Source organism: Babylonia areolata, chromosome 31 (assembly GCF_041734735.1).
Source record: "Babylonia areolata isolate BAREFJ2019XMU chromosome 31, ASM4173473v1, whole genome shotgun sequence".
Taxonomy (NCBI): domain Eukaryota; kingdom Metazoa; phylum Mollusca; class Gastropoda; order Neogastropoda; family Buccinidae; genus Babylonia; species Babylonia areolata.
In genome coordinates, this window is record NC_134906.1 from 14875681 (window position 1) to 14893154 (window position 17474).

Sequence of the window (17474 nt, forward strand, 5' to 3'; positions counted from 1 at the left end):
CTTTTTCTTCTTCTCCTTTTTCTCCTCCCTTTTCTCCTGCTCCTCCTCCTTGTCCTTCTCCTTTCTCTTCTTTTCTCTTCCTCCTCTTTCACCTCCTTCCTCTTCTCCTACTTTTCTTCTTCTTCCTCTTCTCGTACTTTTCTTCCTCTGCCTTCTCCTTCTTTTTCTCTTTCTTCTCCTGTCCTGTAGTCTGGAGAACATGGAGCATCCCTGTCTACCTGTGTTTTCTTGTGTGTGTTTTTTTTTCTTGTCTGATTTGGCTGAGTTGTGCATATGACAACCACAGGGTGCATGTGCTATCACATGCAGAGAGATATGTCACTACATGTTACTTTACAGTCCCATTCGTTTTTCCCTCCCTAATTATCAGCTGATTGCTTAAACGATCGGGGGCATGTGTGACTGCCGTCCTAGTTGAAATTCCATAACATGAAAAACCAATGCAGAATTAGCTTGCAAACTTTATTCTTAAAAAAAAAAAGCTTCAACCTTTCTGTCATTGCATAAATTTGTAGACCCAAATTATGCATACATTTTTAGACTCAAATTTAGCACAAACTTCACATAAACTTCACTACGAAGCCAAAAGTTTTGCACAATAGAATGAAACTTTTTACTTCACATGCGGTTTTTATTGATTTTTGCATAGGCAGATCCCTTCACAGCTGAAGCAGTGGTTGAAGAGTCCCCCTCAGGTTGAGCAAATTGCTTCCATGTTAGCCAGCTGTTTTTCATAAAGGGACCTCCGCTAAAACCAAGTTTCTAGATCAGGTTGTTGTAAGTACCCTGCTGCTGCCTTACTTTCTAAATGGTTTTCAACCAGAGGTGATTGTTGTTCTTTATTTTTTCTTTTTCTTTTTTTTTTTTTTTTTTTTTTTTTCCATACCAAGAGGACTGCATGCAAAATTCTCTCATTTTCAACACTTTTTGTTTGCTATGATTGTTCCTACGCCATGGTTTCAATCAATACTGGCAGGGTAAATTTTGAGTCTATGGCTCTTTTTAAAAAATTTTTTTTTATTGCCATGTAAATTTTGCATATTTGGGGGTGGGGGTCAATGGAATTTCACCATTTTCCACCTGAATCCAGCTTTTAGTAACTTCAGGATGCAAATTATCTCTTTTCTTTCCCTAATTTCAGTCTGTAGTAATTGTAGAATGCAAAATATCCCTTCCCTCCCTCAATCCAGTCTGTAGTAACCATACAGTTTAAACTATATCCCTTTTCTCCCCTTAATCCGGTCTTGGTAATCCCTTAACCCAGTCTGTAGTAATTATAGGATGCAAAATATTACTTTTCCCTTGATGATACAGTCTGCACTAATTTGGTCATAAAATATCCTATTTCCACCAGTTAGGGTTAGTTTGCAGTAATTTGGATGTAAAATACTCCCTTTCCCAGCTTTAATACAGTCGGTAGTAACTATCCCCCTTAATCCAGTTTTTAGTAATAATAAGATGTAAAATATCCCTTTTCCTCCTTTAATAATCCATGGTGTGCATTATTCTAATGATGATGTGATTGTGTGCCTGTCCTCCCCCACCCTCACCTCCGCTCCCCAGCTGGAACAGCTGAAGAGCAGTCTGCAGAGCAGCCAGAGCCGGGAGCAGGAGGCAGACGGGCGGCTCCACCAGGCGCTGACCTTAAACCAGCAGCTGCAGGCGCAGGTCAAGGACGCGGAGAGCCGGGCCCACACCAATGAGAGCATGGCTCACCGTGCTGACACTCTGGCCCGCACCATGGAGGCACGCCTCAGAGAGCTGGAGGCCAAGGTATGGTGGTGGTTTTTTGGGCAGGGTATGGGAGGTGAGAGTATTTCTGTGTTGAATCAATTTCCATGAGTAAATTCACCTTACAGTGGAGTTTTACAACCTATCCGCTTAGCCCTTACGGTCCAGTTGTTCAGTGCTGGGGTGTTGGTGTGAATGAATGAATAAATTTGAAAATCATAGGGTGTGTAAAAGTTTCCACTCTAAGGTTTGTTGCTCACACTGCCACCCATACACACATACTCACACAGATAAAAACAACAGGAAGAAACAGTCAAATGCACAGCAGACAACACACACACACACACACACACACACACACACACACACACACACACACACACACACACACACACACACAAACCACACCACACCACACCACACCACACACATATGCTTGTATATTACACATAATAATAATAAGAAGAATGGGCATTTATGGCGCTTAATCTTACTAAAGCCCTTAGCGCTTACAAAAACAAAAATACATATAGGACAAGTATACTGGGATGAAATGGCACAGGCATCAAGGGACAGTCACCACTTCCACCACGATTTTGCCATTCTCTTAACATGCACATGCTGAACAGACTGAAGAAAGGTACACTTCCTTAGTATGGAGGAATGCTGAAATATTTAAAAGCAAAGTGGACAGACTGAAAAAAGACAAGATTTTGAAAACAAGTGTGTGCTGAAAGATTTTAAAAGCTTCTTCTAACATATACCATTTTCTTGGAGAAAGACAAATCACCACTTGATACAGTAATTAATTCCATGTACAACTTGCTTCCTCAAGGTGAAGGACACAGAGGAGCGAGCCAAGGAGTCTGAGTACGAACTGCGGGTCAGCCAGTCGACGGCCTCGGGGATGAGCATGAGTGTGGAGACACTGAAGAAAGAGCTGTCAGAACGCTCCGCCAAGCTGAAGAAGAGAGACGCCCAGCTAAAAAAACTGGTGGAAGAGTACAAAAAGTAAGGAAGACTCATAAACTTTGGTGGTGGTTCTGTGAGAAAGATTCAGAAACGGTGGTGTTGGCTCTGTGATCTGGATGTGGTGGAGGTTGACTGGTTGATTTATTTGTGCAATATTTGTGACAGTTGATCTTTAGACTTGGAAAGATATATCATCCTTATTTCTTATGTCCTGTAAGTTTAAAGGTGAGTGTTGTATGTACAAGCTGATTTTAAATCCTTAACCCTTTTGATGCCAGGAAAATTAAGAATTAAGTGAAATCTATTTGCCAGGGTTTTTTCACAAAAAACGGGTATAAATTTTTAAAAAATTCTGTGCTCTTTGTTATTGGAGAAAGACCCATAAAAGTATATATTTTCTGAAAGGGAAATGAATAAAGAATACAAAACACATGATGTTTTCCCATTTTATATATTTTTAGTGACATGCTGTTGTTTTGAAATCAGTGTTTTGTTTTTTGTCACATTTTCAATTTGTTCATTACAAACATTAGTCAGGTAATTTGCACAGAAATATCATATTTTCTGGACAAATGGATATCTGCACACACAAAGTCATACTAGAACAACCACAATATAAAAAAACTGAAAAAGAAATAGGTACATAATGCATTGTGACTTCTGCAAGTGATAATACGGATGCGAGGCCATGCCCCCTCAGTCTCCACCCCCCCTCCTCTTCACCCCTCTCACATGGTCACTTTATCCGGTTCTCATCAGACCGCGTTGGTTGAGTGCCAAGAAAGTAGCTCACACTGTGTCCTGCTAAAAATTCGGTGACTTCTGTCATCTGCTAGAGCTGAACAGCCGGCATCACTCACTGATAGTCGTATCTTGGCCACTCTCTTGATTGCTCCCTTTATTTTCTATCAAATCATCCTATAAATGTTCACCACTGTCTTCTCCTTCGAATTTATGCTTCAATTCTTTCTGAGCATCAGCTAAAGAAAGTAATCTTGGTTGATTTAGTTCACCACGATCGCATGTCTTGAGCACGGAGTCAGTCCGACATTTTGTTGAGCGAGCGAGGAGAGGAGCCAGGCAAAGACTGCGGCCAGTAACCCAACCAAAACGTTCAAATAAAGGACTGCCTTATGACGCAGATGGTGTTTCTTGCTATGAATAGAATCTAGAAAGATTCCCCAAGCTAAAGCTACCAGCATTTTTGTCAACAAACTGAATGCAAAGCAGGGAAAAGTCAGAATATTTCGATGACGAGTTATCTTGTCACTGTGGCAGCGAAGCGTACATGCTTTCCATGACAAGTTATCTCGTCATATAGGCAGCCTAGGAGTTAAAGGAGACACTGTATCAGAACTGAATTGCTTGTAACATTTTCAGATTTATTTTTGTAACAGACATTTTCCACCGCTATACATTTTGGAATTGAAATGAAAAGTTTTCTTGATTTTTGAAGATATCAGGCTACAACTAAAATCGTGATGCAAACTAGGACAAAGAAAACACTGGGCAACCAGTCTTTGTTGCAGTTCACTTCAGAGACTACTCTTAATTTTGATCTGATGATGGTTCAGTACATGACGTGCTGTGTGATGGGTGTTTCAGAGTCATGGCCTCCCAGAAGGAGACCAGCCAGCTGAACCAGACCCTGAAGACAGAGATCAAGCTGTATGAGAGCATGACCTCCCAGACAGAATGTGAGTAATGCACCATTTCTTTCTTCTGTGCTTTCCTCTGTGACTGTTTTGGTCAGCACTTTTCACTTTAACTGAGGCTGTTGTTTTGGTCAGCACTTTTCACTTTAACTGAGGCTGTTGTTTTGGTCAGTATTTTTCACTTTAACTGAGGCTGTTGTTTTGGTCAGTATTTTTCACTTTAACTGAGGCTGTTGTTTTGGTCAGTATTTTTCACTTTAACTCAGACTTGTGTGTCAATACTTTCCGCTGTAACTGAGACTTGTGTGTTGATACTTTCCGCTGTAACTGAGACTATTGTGTGTCGGTACTTTCCGCTGTAACTGAGACGGTTGTGTGTTAATTTCCGCTGTAACTGAGACTATTGTGTGTTGATACTTTCCGCTGTAACTGAGACTTGTGTGTCAATACTTTCCGCTGTAACTGAGACTATTGTGTGTCGGTACTTTCCGCTGTAACTGAGACTGTTGTGTGTTGATACTTTCCGCTGTAACTGAGACTATTGTGTGTTGATACTTTCCGCTGTAACTGAGACTGTTGTGTGTGAATACTTTTTGCTGTAACTGAGACTGTGTGTCAGTACTTTCCATGCAGTTGAGACTGTTGTGAGTTAATACTTTCTGCTGTGACTGAGACTGTTTTTTGGGTCTTTACTTTCGTCTGTGACTGAGACTGTTTTGGTGAATACTTTCTGCTGTGATTGAGACTGTTTTGGTGAATACTTTCTGCTGTGACTGAGACTGTTTTGGTGAATACTTTCTGCTGTGAATGAGACGGTTGTTACTTTTATTGTGACTGAGATTGTTGTTTTGGTTAATACTTTCCACTCTGAGATTGTTGTCTGTCTTCCTTTGTTTGGGGTCTGTATACTTCCATATTCATTCATCTATGACTGGGAGTTTACTTGTATCACCATGTTTTTTTATTTTATTTATTTATTTTTTTATTGTTTTGTAGTGTGTAACATTTGCTGTCTTGTTTCATTGTGTGTGTTTTGCTCAGTGAGTCGTGACAAGAAAGAGGAGTTGATGAGGCAGCTGCTCACTGAGCTGAGTCAGACTCGGCGCCTGGCTGAGGACCTCATCAGTCGGCTGGAGCACAACAAGCGTAATGACAGTCCTGCCTCCACTGCCGGTGAGGCACTGGGGCAGGGAGGGTGTCAGCACGTTGAGGTGTGGACACCCATGGGTGGGTGGATGGATGGGGGTAGGGGGGGGCGTGTGTGGTGGGGTGTAGGTCAGTGGGTGTGTGTGGGGGTTGGGGGGGTATGTGTGTGAGTACCACCAGGGAGTTGGCTGATGCTGTGTGTGTGTGTGTGTGTGTGTGTGTGTGTGTGTGTGTGTGTGTGTGAAGATTATTTGGTTGGTTTGGGATTTATTATTTGGTTGTTTTTGGTGTGTGCTTTTATGTGTATGTGGGAGTGAAACGGTAAGAGAGAGTGTGTGTTTTCATGTAGAAAGAAAGAAGACAAACCACGCATCAGTTCCTGTCATAAACCGTGAAGACCAACCGATGAAGCAAGCAGCCAGCAATCAGTCAATCAACTGATTGGCAAACAAAATCCACTGTCAATCATAACCTGAGAGACACATGAACAACACAAAAAATACTTTAAAACACCAAAAGAAAAAAATGGACCATTCAGTATTCCATCTTTGTTGAACATAACAAAATTTTGAATGCTGTGATTTCAGTTAAAAAAATTTTTTTTAAAAACACACAGTAAAGACCCTCCAAAAGGGGCAGCAAATGGTGACCACACAGAGGGTGGGGATACCTTTTCAAAAAATGTGTGTGTTGATGCCTGTTTGTTCTAATCAGTTTGTTTATGCGATTCTTGATGTGTGTTTGAGCAGACACAAAAGAAATGAGCCCTGTGATGTGGCGCAGTGTGTTGTATTGCAATCCATCGTGTGTGGTGCAGGCCCGGAGGCAGCGGACGGTCGGCCTAGCCCTGAGCCACGTGACAGTCTGCACAGTGTACTGTCTGAAACCAACATCCTGCGTGTGCACACCGACACTCACACCTTCACTGCCGACAGTCAGGGTGAGTAACAGCTGTGTCAGGTGTGTGTGTGTGTGTGTGTTGGGGTTGAGGGACTGGGGGGTGGGGGGGGGGATTGGGTCTAGGTGTAATTGTATTGTATTGTTAATGTGTTTGTTCTTATTTTTTTCTTCCCTTTATATTGGAAGAAAAGTTTGGAGTGGTGTCTGTGAGAGCTGTTTAGGTAAAGGTGTGTGTTAATGTTATTTTTTTGTGAGTGTTTGTTTTGTTGTTGTTTCTTCTGTTGGAAGGATGGTTTGACATGGTGTATGTGAGAACTGTTTAGTGAAAGTGCATTATGTATAAGACTATGTTTGTACATTCCCAGTTTTCACTCTGGCATTTGTGATTTGTGTCAGTATTAACATTTACATGTGCAGGCTCATGCGCTATCAGACATGTTCATGATCATAGACATAGAGAAAAGCAGACACATAAAGATACAATGTACTTGTGATTTATGTGCATTGCAAGTAATTTTAAGCTTCTTTTATGGGGTTTGGGGGTGGGATGGAGGGGATTTGTATGTGTGTGTGTAGAAATTCTGTGAAAGTTTCTCATAATCACTTATTCTTAATTTAGATATCATGTGTACCGTAAAGTTCGGTCTATTGAGTGCCCTGGTATATAAGCTGCACCCACTAAATTTTGGAAGAAATTGAACTTTATACATACATAAGCCGCACCGGTTTATAAGCCGCACTTATTTCCGGTACCGGAACACATACTGATACTACAGAAAAGCTGTCGATACTGTAGGTTATGAAATAAACACAAGAGGGAACAACACAAAGAATAGCAAGCGAAAATACTGCTGGTGCCACAAAAAAATAATAAATAAACACAACGAAGATAAGATCCATAATTTATGGATAGTCACATTTATTCAACGTCATCCTGCTCACTGAATCCACTAAAATCATCGTCTTCAGTGTCCGAGTTGAAGAGAACCAGCACAGCTTCCTCCGCCATCTTGTCACTGACTTCAGCCTCGCTTTCACTTCATGAACATGAAGGTGGAGGTCGCTGCTGGTTCGTCGCTTGCACTGTCGTCTGCTAGGTCGATCGCCTTCAGTTTGAAGGCTGCATCATAGGCATAATGTCGCGTTTTCGGCATGATGAGGGTGTACGCTTGAGCAGAGTAAAACTGAATGCTGATCTGAAGGCTTTAATGCGTGCAGATTTGATTTATAAAACGTGAACAGTTAGCACACTATCCTGAAGCTCATCCAAAAATTCATGGACAGAAATCATGATTTTGGTGAGTTGAAGGGCAGCTAAGAATAGACTAGAACGTGACACTCCCTGGATCATAAAATCCACAAATAAGCCACATCATTGTATAAGCCGCAGAGGTTGAAGCTGGGGTAAAAAGTCGCGGCTTATAGACCGAACTTTACGGTATATGCATAGAGACTGTTTCAGTGCTGTAAATGATCAACTTTTTCCCTTCATTTGCTTTTCATTGTGTGTGTGTCTGTGTGACTCCTTTGTGGCAGATGGTGGTGGGAACTTCTGTTCTTTATGTTTGTACTCTGATACTGATACAGTGTATTTATACACATGTAGCACACTGTTGCCATGACTGATGTCACCAGTATCCTCTTTAGGAAAAAAAAAGAAAAAGGAAAAAAAAGGAAAAATTTACTTACAGGTGTTTTTATTTGTCTTTCATGTGGATGTGAGTACTTCAGCATTATACAGATTTCCAAAATGGTATTTCGGTGATTTAGTTTAAAAAAAAAAAAAAAAAAATTCTATAGTTATCACCCAGCCAAGCAGCCTCTGGCTGCAAACTGACTAGCAGTACAAAAATCAGTCACACTACCCCATTCTTTCATGGAATAGATAGAGTGGCTGTCCTTGAATCATTAGCAAGACCAGAGCCTGATTTCAATCCCATTGACAAATCCTTATGGTACTATCTCCCCAAAATACTAAAAGCAAATATTTTTTTTAAAGACATGGAATAAAACTGAAGGGACAATGAAAAAGAAGTGAGAAGGAGGGGGAGCAAGGCAAGGCAAGGAGTATATTGAAACATTGTGTGTGATTCATTTATACACACCAAACAAACAAAAAGAGTGATGTCAAAAACTAAACAAGAAAGAAGCCCACTGTGAGTAGAGAAGCAAATCTGTATTAACAAGTCATTCTTCGCTTGCATTGGGCAATATTCTGTTACTTAGCAATAGACAAAATTATATCAGAAAGAAGTATGTGTACAAGACAGAGGATACAAGGGAGGGGAGGAACATGACATGTGTACATTGTTGATGGCAAAGGTGTGTGCTGATGTGTGTAACCCGGTGTGGTGTGACCCCCTACTTCTAACACCCTCTTCCTCCTCCCTTTTCTCTCTCTGCTGCTGCTTGTGGTGGTGGTGACGGTGATGATGATGATGTCACCGTGGGGTGGAACTACCCCTGTACAGCCTCCTCCCTCAGTGAACACACCGACACGCGTCACACCGAGTCCCCGCCCGTCTCCACCCCTCTCAGCTCTCCAGGCAGCAGCACATTCAGTGGCTCTGGCTGTCGGCCCAAAACTACGTCAGGGGTTAGTGGCCAGGAAGGAGAGATGGCCAGAAGCGAGGGCCAGCTGGCGGAAGGGGAGAGTCGGAAGGGCGCGGACAGCTCTGGTGGGGGTCATCTGCGGTCGTACTCACACCCGGCCAGTCTGAAGTACTGGAGGGATCACCCGATGGCCGCTGTGTCCGGGAGTTCAGGTAGAGTGGGATGTGGGGAAAAAGCTTCTTGATAACATTTACTTTTATATATATATAACTATATATATATATATATATATATATATATATATATATATCTTGATCAAAACAGTAAACAAACAAAAAATCCAACATATCTGTTTGATGGGTTGTGGAAAGTCAAGGATATACAGATTGCACATCCTTGAAAACAATATTGCTGCCTGCATGGGGGAGAAAAAAATGGTTATACATAGGAAAGCCCACTTGTAGGTATGAGTGAAATTGGGAGTTGCAGCCCACAGTCACCAAAAGAAAGGGGGAAAATGTCAAACTTTTCTTAATGACTGTTATTTGAGGAATTGCTCATAAACATGTTCCTGGGAGAAAGAAAATAATATGCTGACTTTTGCTCTTTTTCTGACAAAACAGTCTGTGATTTAAGATGTTGGGAAAAGTGTTTCCTTTGTTTGAATGTTAGATATTGCTTTAAGCCACACGCATAAGTAAGTGAATCAAATGTACTCAGAAGACATAATTACACAGTTTCGGTGGTGGGTTAAATACTAAAGAAATAATTTTTATTAGTCACTAAGTGTGATATTAAATATTTTACTCATCTTCATGGTTCTTAATTATTTATTGTTAAAATGTGGGTTTTCTGTAGTCAACTTTATATTGAATAACACATGCTTATGTTCAAGTGTGTGTGGTTGAGGATTTATTTATTTTCTATCATGTGAGTTTTGTGTCTGGACAAAATTGAAGATAACTGGTGCATTATCTGAGTGATGTTTGGTGTGCTCTTGCCTCTTGCTTGTATATATGAGTGCTCTTTTCTTGTTTCTTTGCTTTGACTTCAAAACTATTCCAGTGGTTTTGTGTTTTCACATGAATTCTTCCACTTGCTCTTCACTTCGCAGATCTGCTACTTTATAGTGTGTAACTGTCGTGGTGTGTTGTATCACTATTTCTGTTGATATTTGTGATCTTTCTTTCTATCTAAAATGTTGTTAAAGAAATATCTGCTGATAACTTTTGAACAAAAATTATGGTCGTATTTATTGTTTATTCAAAGATATATTTTAGTTGCTATTTGTTTTGAACATTTTTTTTTTTTATCAGAAAAAGCTGTCCTTGTTTGTTATTTGTTTTGGTGATAGTAGACAGTTATCTATTCTTTGAAATGTAAAATTACCTGTTTCATTTTATTTGGTTATTCTTTGTTCCTTCCTATTCGCACCACTGTCTTGGGAATCATTGTATGCAATACCATTTAACCATGTTTAGATTGAGCAGTTTTAGTCAAGTGAGATGAGATTCAGTCATTATCTAAGATTATTGTTATTACAGTTGGTGGTGCTACTGTTGTTCCTGATCCATGCATTAAAAAGAATTACTCACTTAGTTTTGCTTTCATTTTCATTTGATGACCATCATTATTTAGTTTTTCTCTCCTGTCATATTATTAGGAATATTATTCATTTGTTTACCTGTTCATTTCAGGGAAGAACATTTCAATTTATGAATCGACTGAATGACTCATACATTATTCATTTGTTCTATGACTATGGGCATGAGTGAGGTCCATTATTATACATTCATGTAGTTGTATGATTTTTGTTATTGTTCTGTTGATACAGTTTAACTGTTCTTTTATATATATATATATATATATATATATATATATATATATATATATATATATTAACTGTTAATTGTTCTTAGATATGTAAAATATTCAGTATAATCATGATGACAGATGTATATTTTATGTTTTTATTATGAACATTACACATGTCCACATGTTAATTTCTACTTGGAGAAGAGAAACTGAGCTTGATGAATTTGTTTTGTTGTTAAAAATAATGGAATTTGACTTGTAAAAGATAATGAAGTTGATGAATTCATCCCCTTGTCCTCAGTGGCTCCAAGAGTGGAGGTTGACAGTGACGTGCGTCGTCTGTTCGCCATCAGTGGCCTGGAGGGCTATGAGAAACTGAAGCGTGAGAACGGAGAGCTGCTGACCATTCTCAGCGCCATGCAGGCTCGTATGGCGGAGCGCCTCAAAGCCTTCACCGGTGTCTCCATCACTGAGGTAAACCCTCACATGTGACATTTATGATAATTTCATATTTTAGTATCCTGAATGTCGGGTTCTGTTTGTACAAAACTTTTCATGCATTTTACAATGTGGGCATATTCTAAATGACACATTATTAGCAATCCACCCTTCTTATCATGAGTTGCACTTAACAATAGAAGAAGAAAAAAACAATAAGGACTCATTATTTTTCCGATGCTTAAAGATTTACTTGGTCTTGAGTTGTAAGATTACAGCTCAGTTTTATTTTGGATAAAATGGGTTTAAGAATATATCATTCATTTATTTGCAATGGTTAATTACATAAACATCCATTTTTGTGGAATGGTTTAAGTATATAACCATTCATTCACAATTTTTCTGTTTCACAGGTGATTAAGGTGAGAAAAGGTTGATTTATCGGCATGATAATCTGTGGCATGTTACAACAAATGCTTCCCTCTCTCCCCTCCCGCCCTCCCTGTCCCATTATGCAGCAGTCCTGTTGAGGTCTCTGTCTGGTTCAAGCATGTGGCAGATGGGTTTGGAAACAGGCATCAGGGGAATACAAGTCTGCTTGTAGATTTATTTTGAATAGAAAGAAACTTTCCAGGGGAATATTTTGCTTATTGTATTTTGATTTGGGCAGGCTGAGTGGTTATGTTGCAAGTGCATGCATATTTTTTCCTCTCTTTCCCAGTCTCATTTCCAGGTTCCCTCCCTTTTAATGTCAAGTTTGAGCAAGTATTTAAGGAAAAGGCCAGCCGTATTTGTGCATAAAGCATGAGGTGTGCAGCCAAGCTGTATTGACAGCGTGAAGTGAAAATAACAGTACTCAGGAAGGTTTGTCCCTTGTGTACCTGTTCACCGTGTGTTGTGTACCTGTTCACCGTGTGTTGTCATGGGCCCGAGGCCACTGCAGTAAACCATTCTGAGGTACGACTACTTTATTATCTTTGGAAGATAAATTGTTGACACATTTGCGGACAGAAAGGTGACACACAACATTGGCTCCACAGAACACCACACAAGTTCGACCATGCTCCCACAAGAACACCCGTTCATAGTAAACATGTAAATTTGCATTCACACAGATACACACATTTCATGCATACACCAGTACATTTCATCTCCTGTTCATCAGCTTGATGGATTTGGGTATGAAGCTGGCTTTCAGTCTTGATAGTGGAATGGTTTGACATGCTGAAATGTTGGTCAGCCGGAAGCAGTTCATGTTTTGTGAGAACATGGGTAGTGTCTGTTAAAATTGCTCTTGCTTTTCTCAAAACACAACAGTTATACGACTCAGCTAGACTTCCTTGTCTCTCACCCACAACTTTTCCACACCCCTTCACCACTCTGTCCAGAATTATTTTACTCTTCACAAACAGTCCACCACACAAAGCCAAAAGAAAGTTTCATTGAAACATTTCCTTGTGTTGAGGTGAATGACGCTGACACACTGGGCACAAGCTCTATTCAGGTTTTTGTCTGCATGGTCAATATGTCTTGGTTCAGCTGATGCTAGTTCTGTTGATGAGTTTGCAGCTGTAGATTTGCCGATTTGAGGACATTGTGGCTTGCTTTTTTAACCCCATGACTGCTGCTGTAGTGAATGCTCATCAGTGAAGTGCTGTCACCTCACTGGGATAAGACAGACCTCACAGGTCAGGATGTCAGTGAAGTGCTGTCACCTCACTGGGATAAGACAGACCTTACAGGTCAGAATGTCAGTGAAGGGCTGTCACCTCACTGGGATAAGACAGACCGTACAGGTCAGGATGTCAGTGAAGGGCTGTCACCTCACTGGGATAAGACAGACCTCACAGGTCAGGATGTCAGTGAAGGGCTGTCACCTCACTGGGATAAGACAGACCGTACAGGTCAGGATGTCAGTGAAGGGCTGTCACCTCACTGGGATAAGACAGACCGTACAGGTCAGGATGTCAGTGAAGGGCTGTCACCTCACTGGGATAAGACAGACCTCACAGGTCAGGATATCAGTGAAGTGCTGTCACCTCACTGGGATAAGACAGACCTCACAGGTCAGGATATCAGTGAAGTGTTGTCACCTCACTGGGATAAGACGGACCTCATAGGTCAGGATGTCAGTGAAGTGCTGTCACCTCACTGGGATAAGACAGACCTCACAGGTCAGGATATCAGTGAAGTGCTGTCACCTCACTGGGATAAGAGACCTTACAGGTCAGGATGTCAGTGAAGTGCTGTCACCTCACTGGGATAAGACAGACCTCACAGGTCAGGATGTCAGTGAAGTGCTGTCACCTCACTGGGATAAGACAGACCGTACAGGTCAGGATGTCAGTGAAGTGCTGTCACCTCACTGGGATAAGACAGACCTTACAGGTCAGAATGTCAGTGAAGGGCTGTCACCTCACTGGGATAAGACAGACCTCACAGGTCAGGATGTCAGTGAAGGGCTGTCACCTCACTGGGATAAGACAGACCTTACAGGTCAGAATGTCAGTGAAGGGCTGTCACCTCACTGGGATAAGACAGACCGTACAGGTCAGGATGTCAGTGAAGGGCTGTCACCTCAGAGGGATAAGACAGACCATACAGGTCAGGATGTCAGTGAAGGGCTGTCATCTCACTTGGATAAGACAGACCTTACAGGTCAGGATGTCAGTGAAGGACTGTCACCTCACTTGTTAGGCTGATCTCTTTTCAGCAGTAATGGGGTTAACCACGTTGTGTTGAATGTCAGTGGTGAGGGTTTGTTACCCTGCCTGTTGCACCACTTTGCTTTGTTTTAGTTTTTTTTTTAAACATGTTTTTAAACTTTTTTTTGTGTGTTACCATGTCAGCCAGTTGTATGAATAGAACAGTCAGTTGTGAAGGCATGCATGCATGCACAATCAGAAGCAGGCGGATCTAGACAGAAGATTCTCAAAGTGGCTTTCGTTGGTATTCAGGTTTCCATCCACCCCTTTCCCACTTCTTTTTCCCAGGTTTATCTTTCTCCTGTACTGTGCACAGAGAGAGACAGGGATATCTGGATGTGTAACAGGGTTGTTTGTCTGTCTGTTTTATCTGTCTCCCATCTGTCCTGAAGGCATCTCACAGTGCATGGGCTTTGTCTGTCTCCCTGACAACCGGCCTCTCCTGCCGACCTCTGCATGTTCTCCTCTGGTTCTCACGCTTTGAGGAATCGTAACATTGGTGCATAGAAATAATTTTTTGTTTACTATTTATAATTTTTTGTTACATTATTGTTTTTATCTTATTTTTGTGCCATTACCTATTTTTGAATTATCAGAAAATTCTGTTTGTGACCCATTTGTGCAAGGTGGTGGGGACAGGCACATAAACACCATGTATGACTAACAGTGAGGTTGTGTGTTGCTGTGTCCTGGACTGTGTATAAGTCTGATTGAAAGATGTACATTTATAAAAGATATACACATTTGTGAAAGATTTCTGAAAGACATGCATTTGTGGAAAGTGTACAATTGTGTGTGTGATATATATTACGCATTTGTGAAAGATGCAACACTTTCCTGAAGTTTTTCATTTATGTTCTTGATTCGATTTTGTATTTGCTGTTTTGATCGTATTATTTGAAACAGAAGCAGCACTAAAAGAACATATATATATATATATATATATATATATATATATATATATATATATGCACTGTATTGTGGTTGTGTATTGTGATGTGTTTTTAGTGAATCATGAATAGTGAAGTATGTCAGAGAGTCGTGTGTGTGTGAGAGAGCTGACAGTGCCAGGGGACATACACTTTGATAACAACTGAATTCTGGTCTGGTTCTGCTACGGTTTGTATGGGCAGACTGCTGCTGTGTTAACACAAAACTCTAGATGGTTCCTGACACCATAAAAGAAATCGTAATCTATTGCAGAATGTGTTTATAACTCACCCAGATGTGTAGTGATGTATGGTAAAGTACATCATCAGGATGTATACAGGTTTGATTTTTTCTAAGAATCTGTAAAAAAGAAAGAAAGAAAAAGAAAGAAATGACACGGTTTTGTTTAAATCCTTTTCATTAAAAAAAAAAAAAAAAGGGCAAAAAAAAAAAAAAAGACTCAGACTTGTAAACGTTTTAGATTTTGGCCACTATATTACTGAAAAAAATATTTCTCAGAGTTATAAGGCACAGGTACAGAATCTTCCACTTGAATTTGAATATAATGTGAAAATTCTAAGATAAAGATTTCCAAAAACTTAATCTAAAAAAAATCTTTCTGAAAGAGACTGACATGCTGGCCGCCACTCAGAATGTTGTTCGTTTCATCCGGGTTCCAGAAGTTTATAATTTTTGGCCTTTGGTGTTTTAAAGGTTCTTAATAACTTCATAGAATTGTGAGAGAGAGTTTAAGCATTGAAGATGATGACACATTGGTAACACTTATGTTGAAAATAAAACCCCTATCAACACAGAGCGTGGAGTACAGTACACTGAGAGAGCTGCAGATGTCAGCCCAGAATCTGCGTATCTGTGCCGAGGAGGAAGGGCGTCTCCTCAGCTGCTTCTGGCTGACGCAGTTACCTCCCATCAATGCCCGAGGCGAGTTCTACGACCCCAAGCTGGCGGACGAGGTCAGTAGTGTCAGCGTTCAGGGGGGGTGTACTGATCTTTTTTTTTTTTTTTTTTTTTTTTTTTTTTAATATTCTTTCTTTCCTGTTGTTGTTGTTGAAGGGGTCTTTATGTGGATTCATGTTATACTGTGGTGTGTGTGTACTTAAACATTTCATAACGTTTGCATTTATTTTGTATGCTGTGTGCATATTTGTAAATAGGTGAGGATCAGTTTAATATCTATTCTCAGCATGTGATATTAGACTCAGAACCAACCCGCAGCCCTCCCACCCCCCACCGCAAACAGAGTATGGCTGCCCAAATGGTGGGATAGAAATGGTCACACGTGTAAAAGCCCATCGTACATAAAAGTGAACATGGGACTTGATGTTCACAAATGCAAAAAAGAAGACTTAAAACCAAAACACAGGAATCCCCTGTAACCAACCAAAGGAATAATGTGATTTATTGTATAAAAAAAAGAAAAAAAAAGTTATAGAAGATCTTTGGGGAAAAAAAAAGAAGAGGAAGAATTAATGATACATTGCTGAGTATCATCATGCATGACACAACATAATGGAAATATCCAAACACATGACGTAAATCTGTGACTTATACACTTGGCAGTCAACACATGAGGAGACGTGAAACCTGCTCTAATGTGTAAAAACAAAAACAAAAAGACTTAAAATGCAGATCAAAATATTCCTCTTCCATGATGACAGCATCTAACGGTGTGTTCACCAGTGTGTTGTCCCCCCTGTTCCAGAACGACAACTTGAAGGGGGAGCTGCGGAAGCAGAAGTCGCGCTACGACCTTCTGGCCCACACGGTGCGCGAACAACAGGAGCGCCTCCACGCCACCAACTCGCTGCGCAAAAAATGGGAAACCACTCTGTACAAGCAGTGTGAGTGGCCTCCCTCCCTGTGTTGTGTGTCGTCTGGTGGTGGTGTGGACAATGTTCTGACTTGTCCCCTGTCGTGTTTACAGCTCCAAGATGGCCGCATGATTTGATGACTTGCTGGATCTTATGGAAAAACAGTTTTGACGAATACATTTTTAAAAAGTGTTAAAAGTTGCTGACAAAGGTAAGTTAAAAATCTGTTACTAGGGAGTCCCAGACTACCTTCAGAGGGTCACTCTGAGGCTGCACATGACTCACCCCTCGAACCACACTACTATATCTAAACAAGACCACAGCCCTGAACAACTTGGACTTAAGGGTGTGTGTCAGTAGGTCTTTAAACACCACCTATTGCAGGCTAGACATTGTGATCAGTAGCCACACATACACAAAGGCACGCATACCTTTCTGCCATAATCATCTTGGTTCCTTGGCCAATTAGTGGTGAAGGGAAAGAACTCTTTTTCATAGCAGATGATCCTAGTGTCAGACTGAAGCTGTGATACATGATTTTTTACTTTTTTTATATGTTCGTTTTAGAAATGTTTATGATCTCCTAGGGACCGACATGATGAACATGCAGTGTGTCCTTTTCCAGAGTGACAGGGATGCATGTTTATGTGTTATCAGAAACTCTACAAGTGGGCAGTTGGAAGGAATCCAGTTTTGAAAAGAGAATGTATAGTGTGTGTGATGTGTGGTGTGATGGGTGGCCTCCATCAGTGTTTGAAACGCTGGCTGTGCATGTGAGGTGTGGACTGAACACAGTA

The 17474-nt window shown here is 40.7% G+C and overlaps 1 protein-coding gene across 7 annotated transcripts in view; it reads left to right on the top strand.

Annotated features, from left to right (window-relative positions):
• LOC143276177 (uncharacterized) overlaps window positions 1–17474 on the top strand; it is a 116054-nt gene that overhangs the window by 89769 nt on the left and 8811 nt on the right. For all 7 annotated transcript variants that reach the window (XR_013053515.1, XM_076580602.1, XM_076580604.1 and 4 more), the window contains 9 exons: window positions 1564–1773; window positions 2567–2742; window positions 4309–4400; window positions 5400–5531; window positions 6322–6444; window positions 8876–9169; window positions 11074–11246; window positions 15661–15819; window positions 16569–16707. Coding sequence is in view for 6 of the 7 variants with exons in the window: in XM_076580602.1 (XP_076436717.1) it covers window positions 1564–1773; window positions 2567–2742; window positions 4309–4400; window positions 5400–5531; window positions 6322–6444; window positions 8876–9169; window positions 11074–11246; window positions 15661–15819; window positions 16569–16707 (1498 nt within the window). In the remaining variant the exon portion in view is untranslated. The remainder of the gene's footprint in view (window positions 1–1563; window positions 1774–2566; window positions 2743–4308; window positions 4401–5399; window positions 5532–6321; window positions 6445–8875; window positions 9170–11073; window positions 11247–15660; window positions 15820–16568; window positions 16708–17474) is intronic.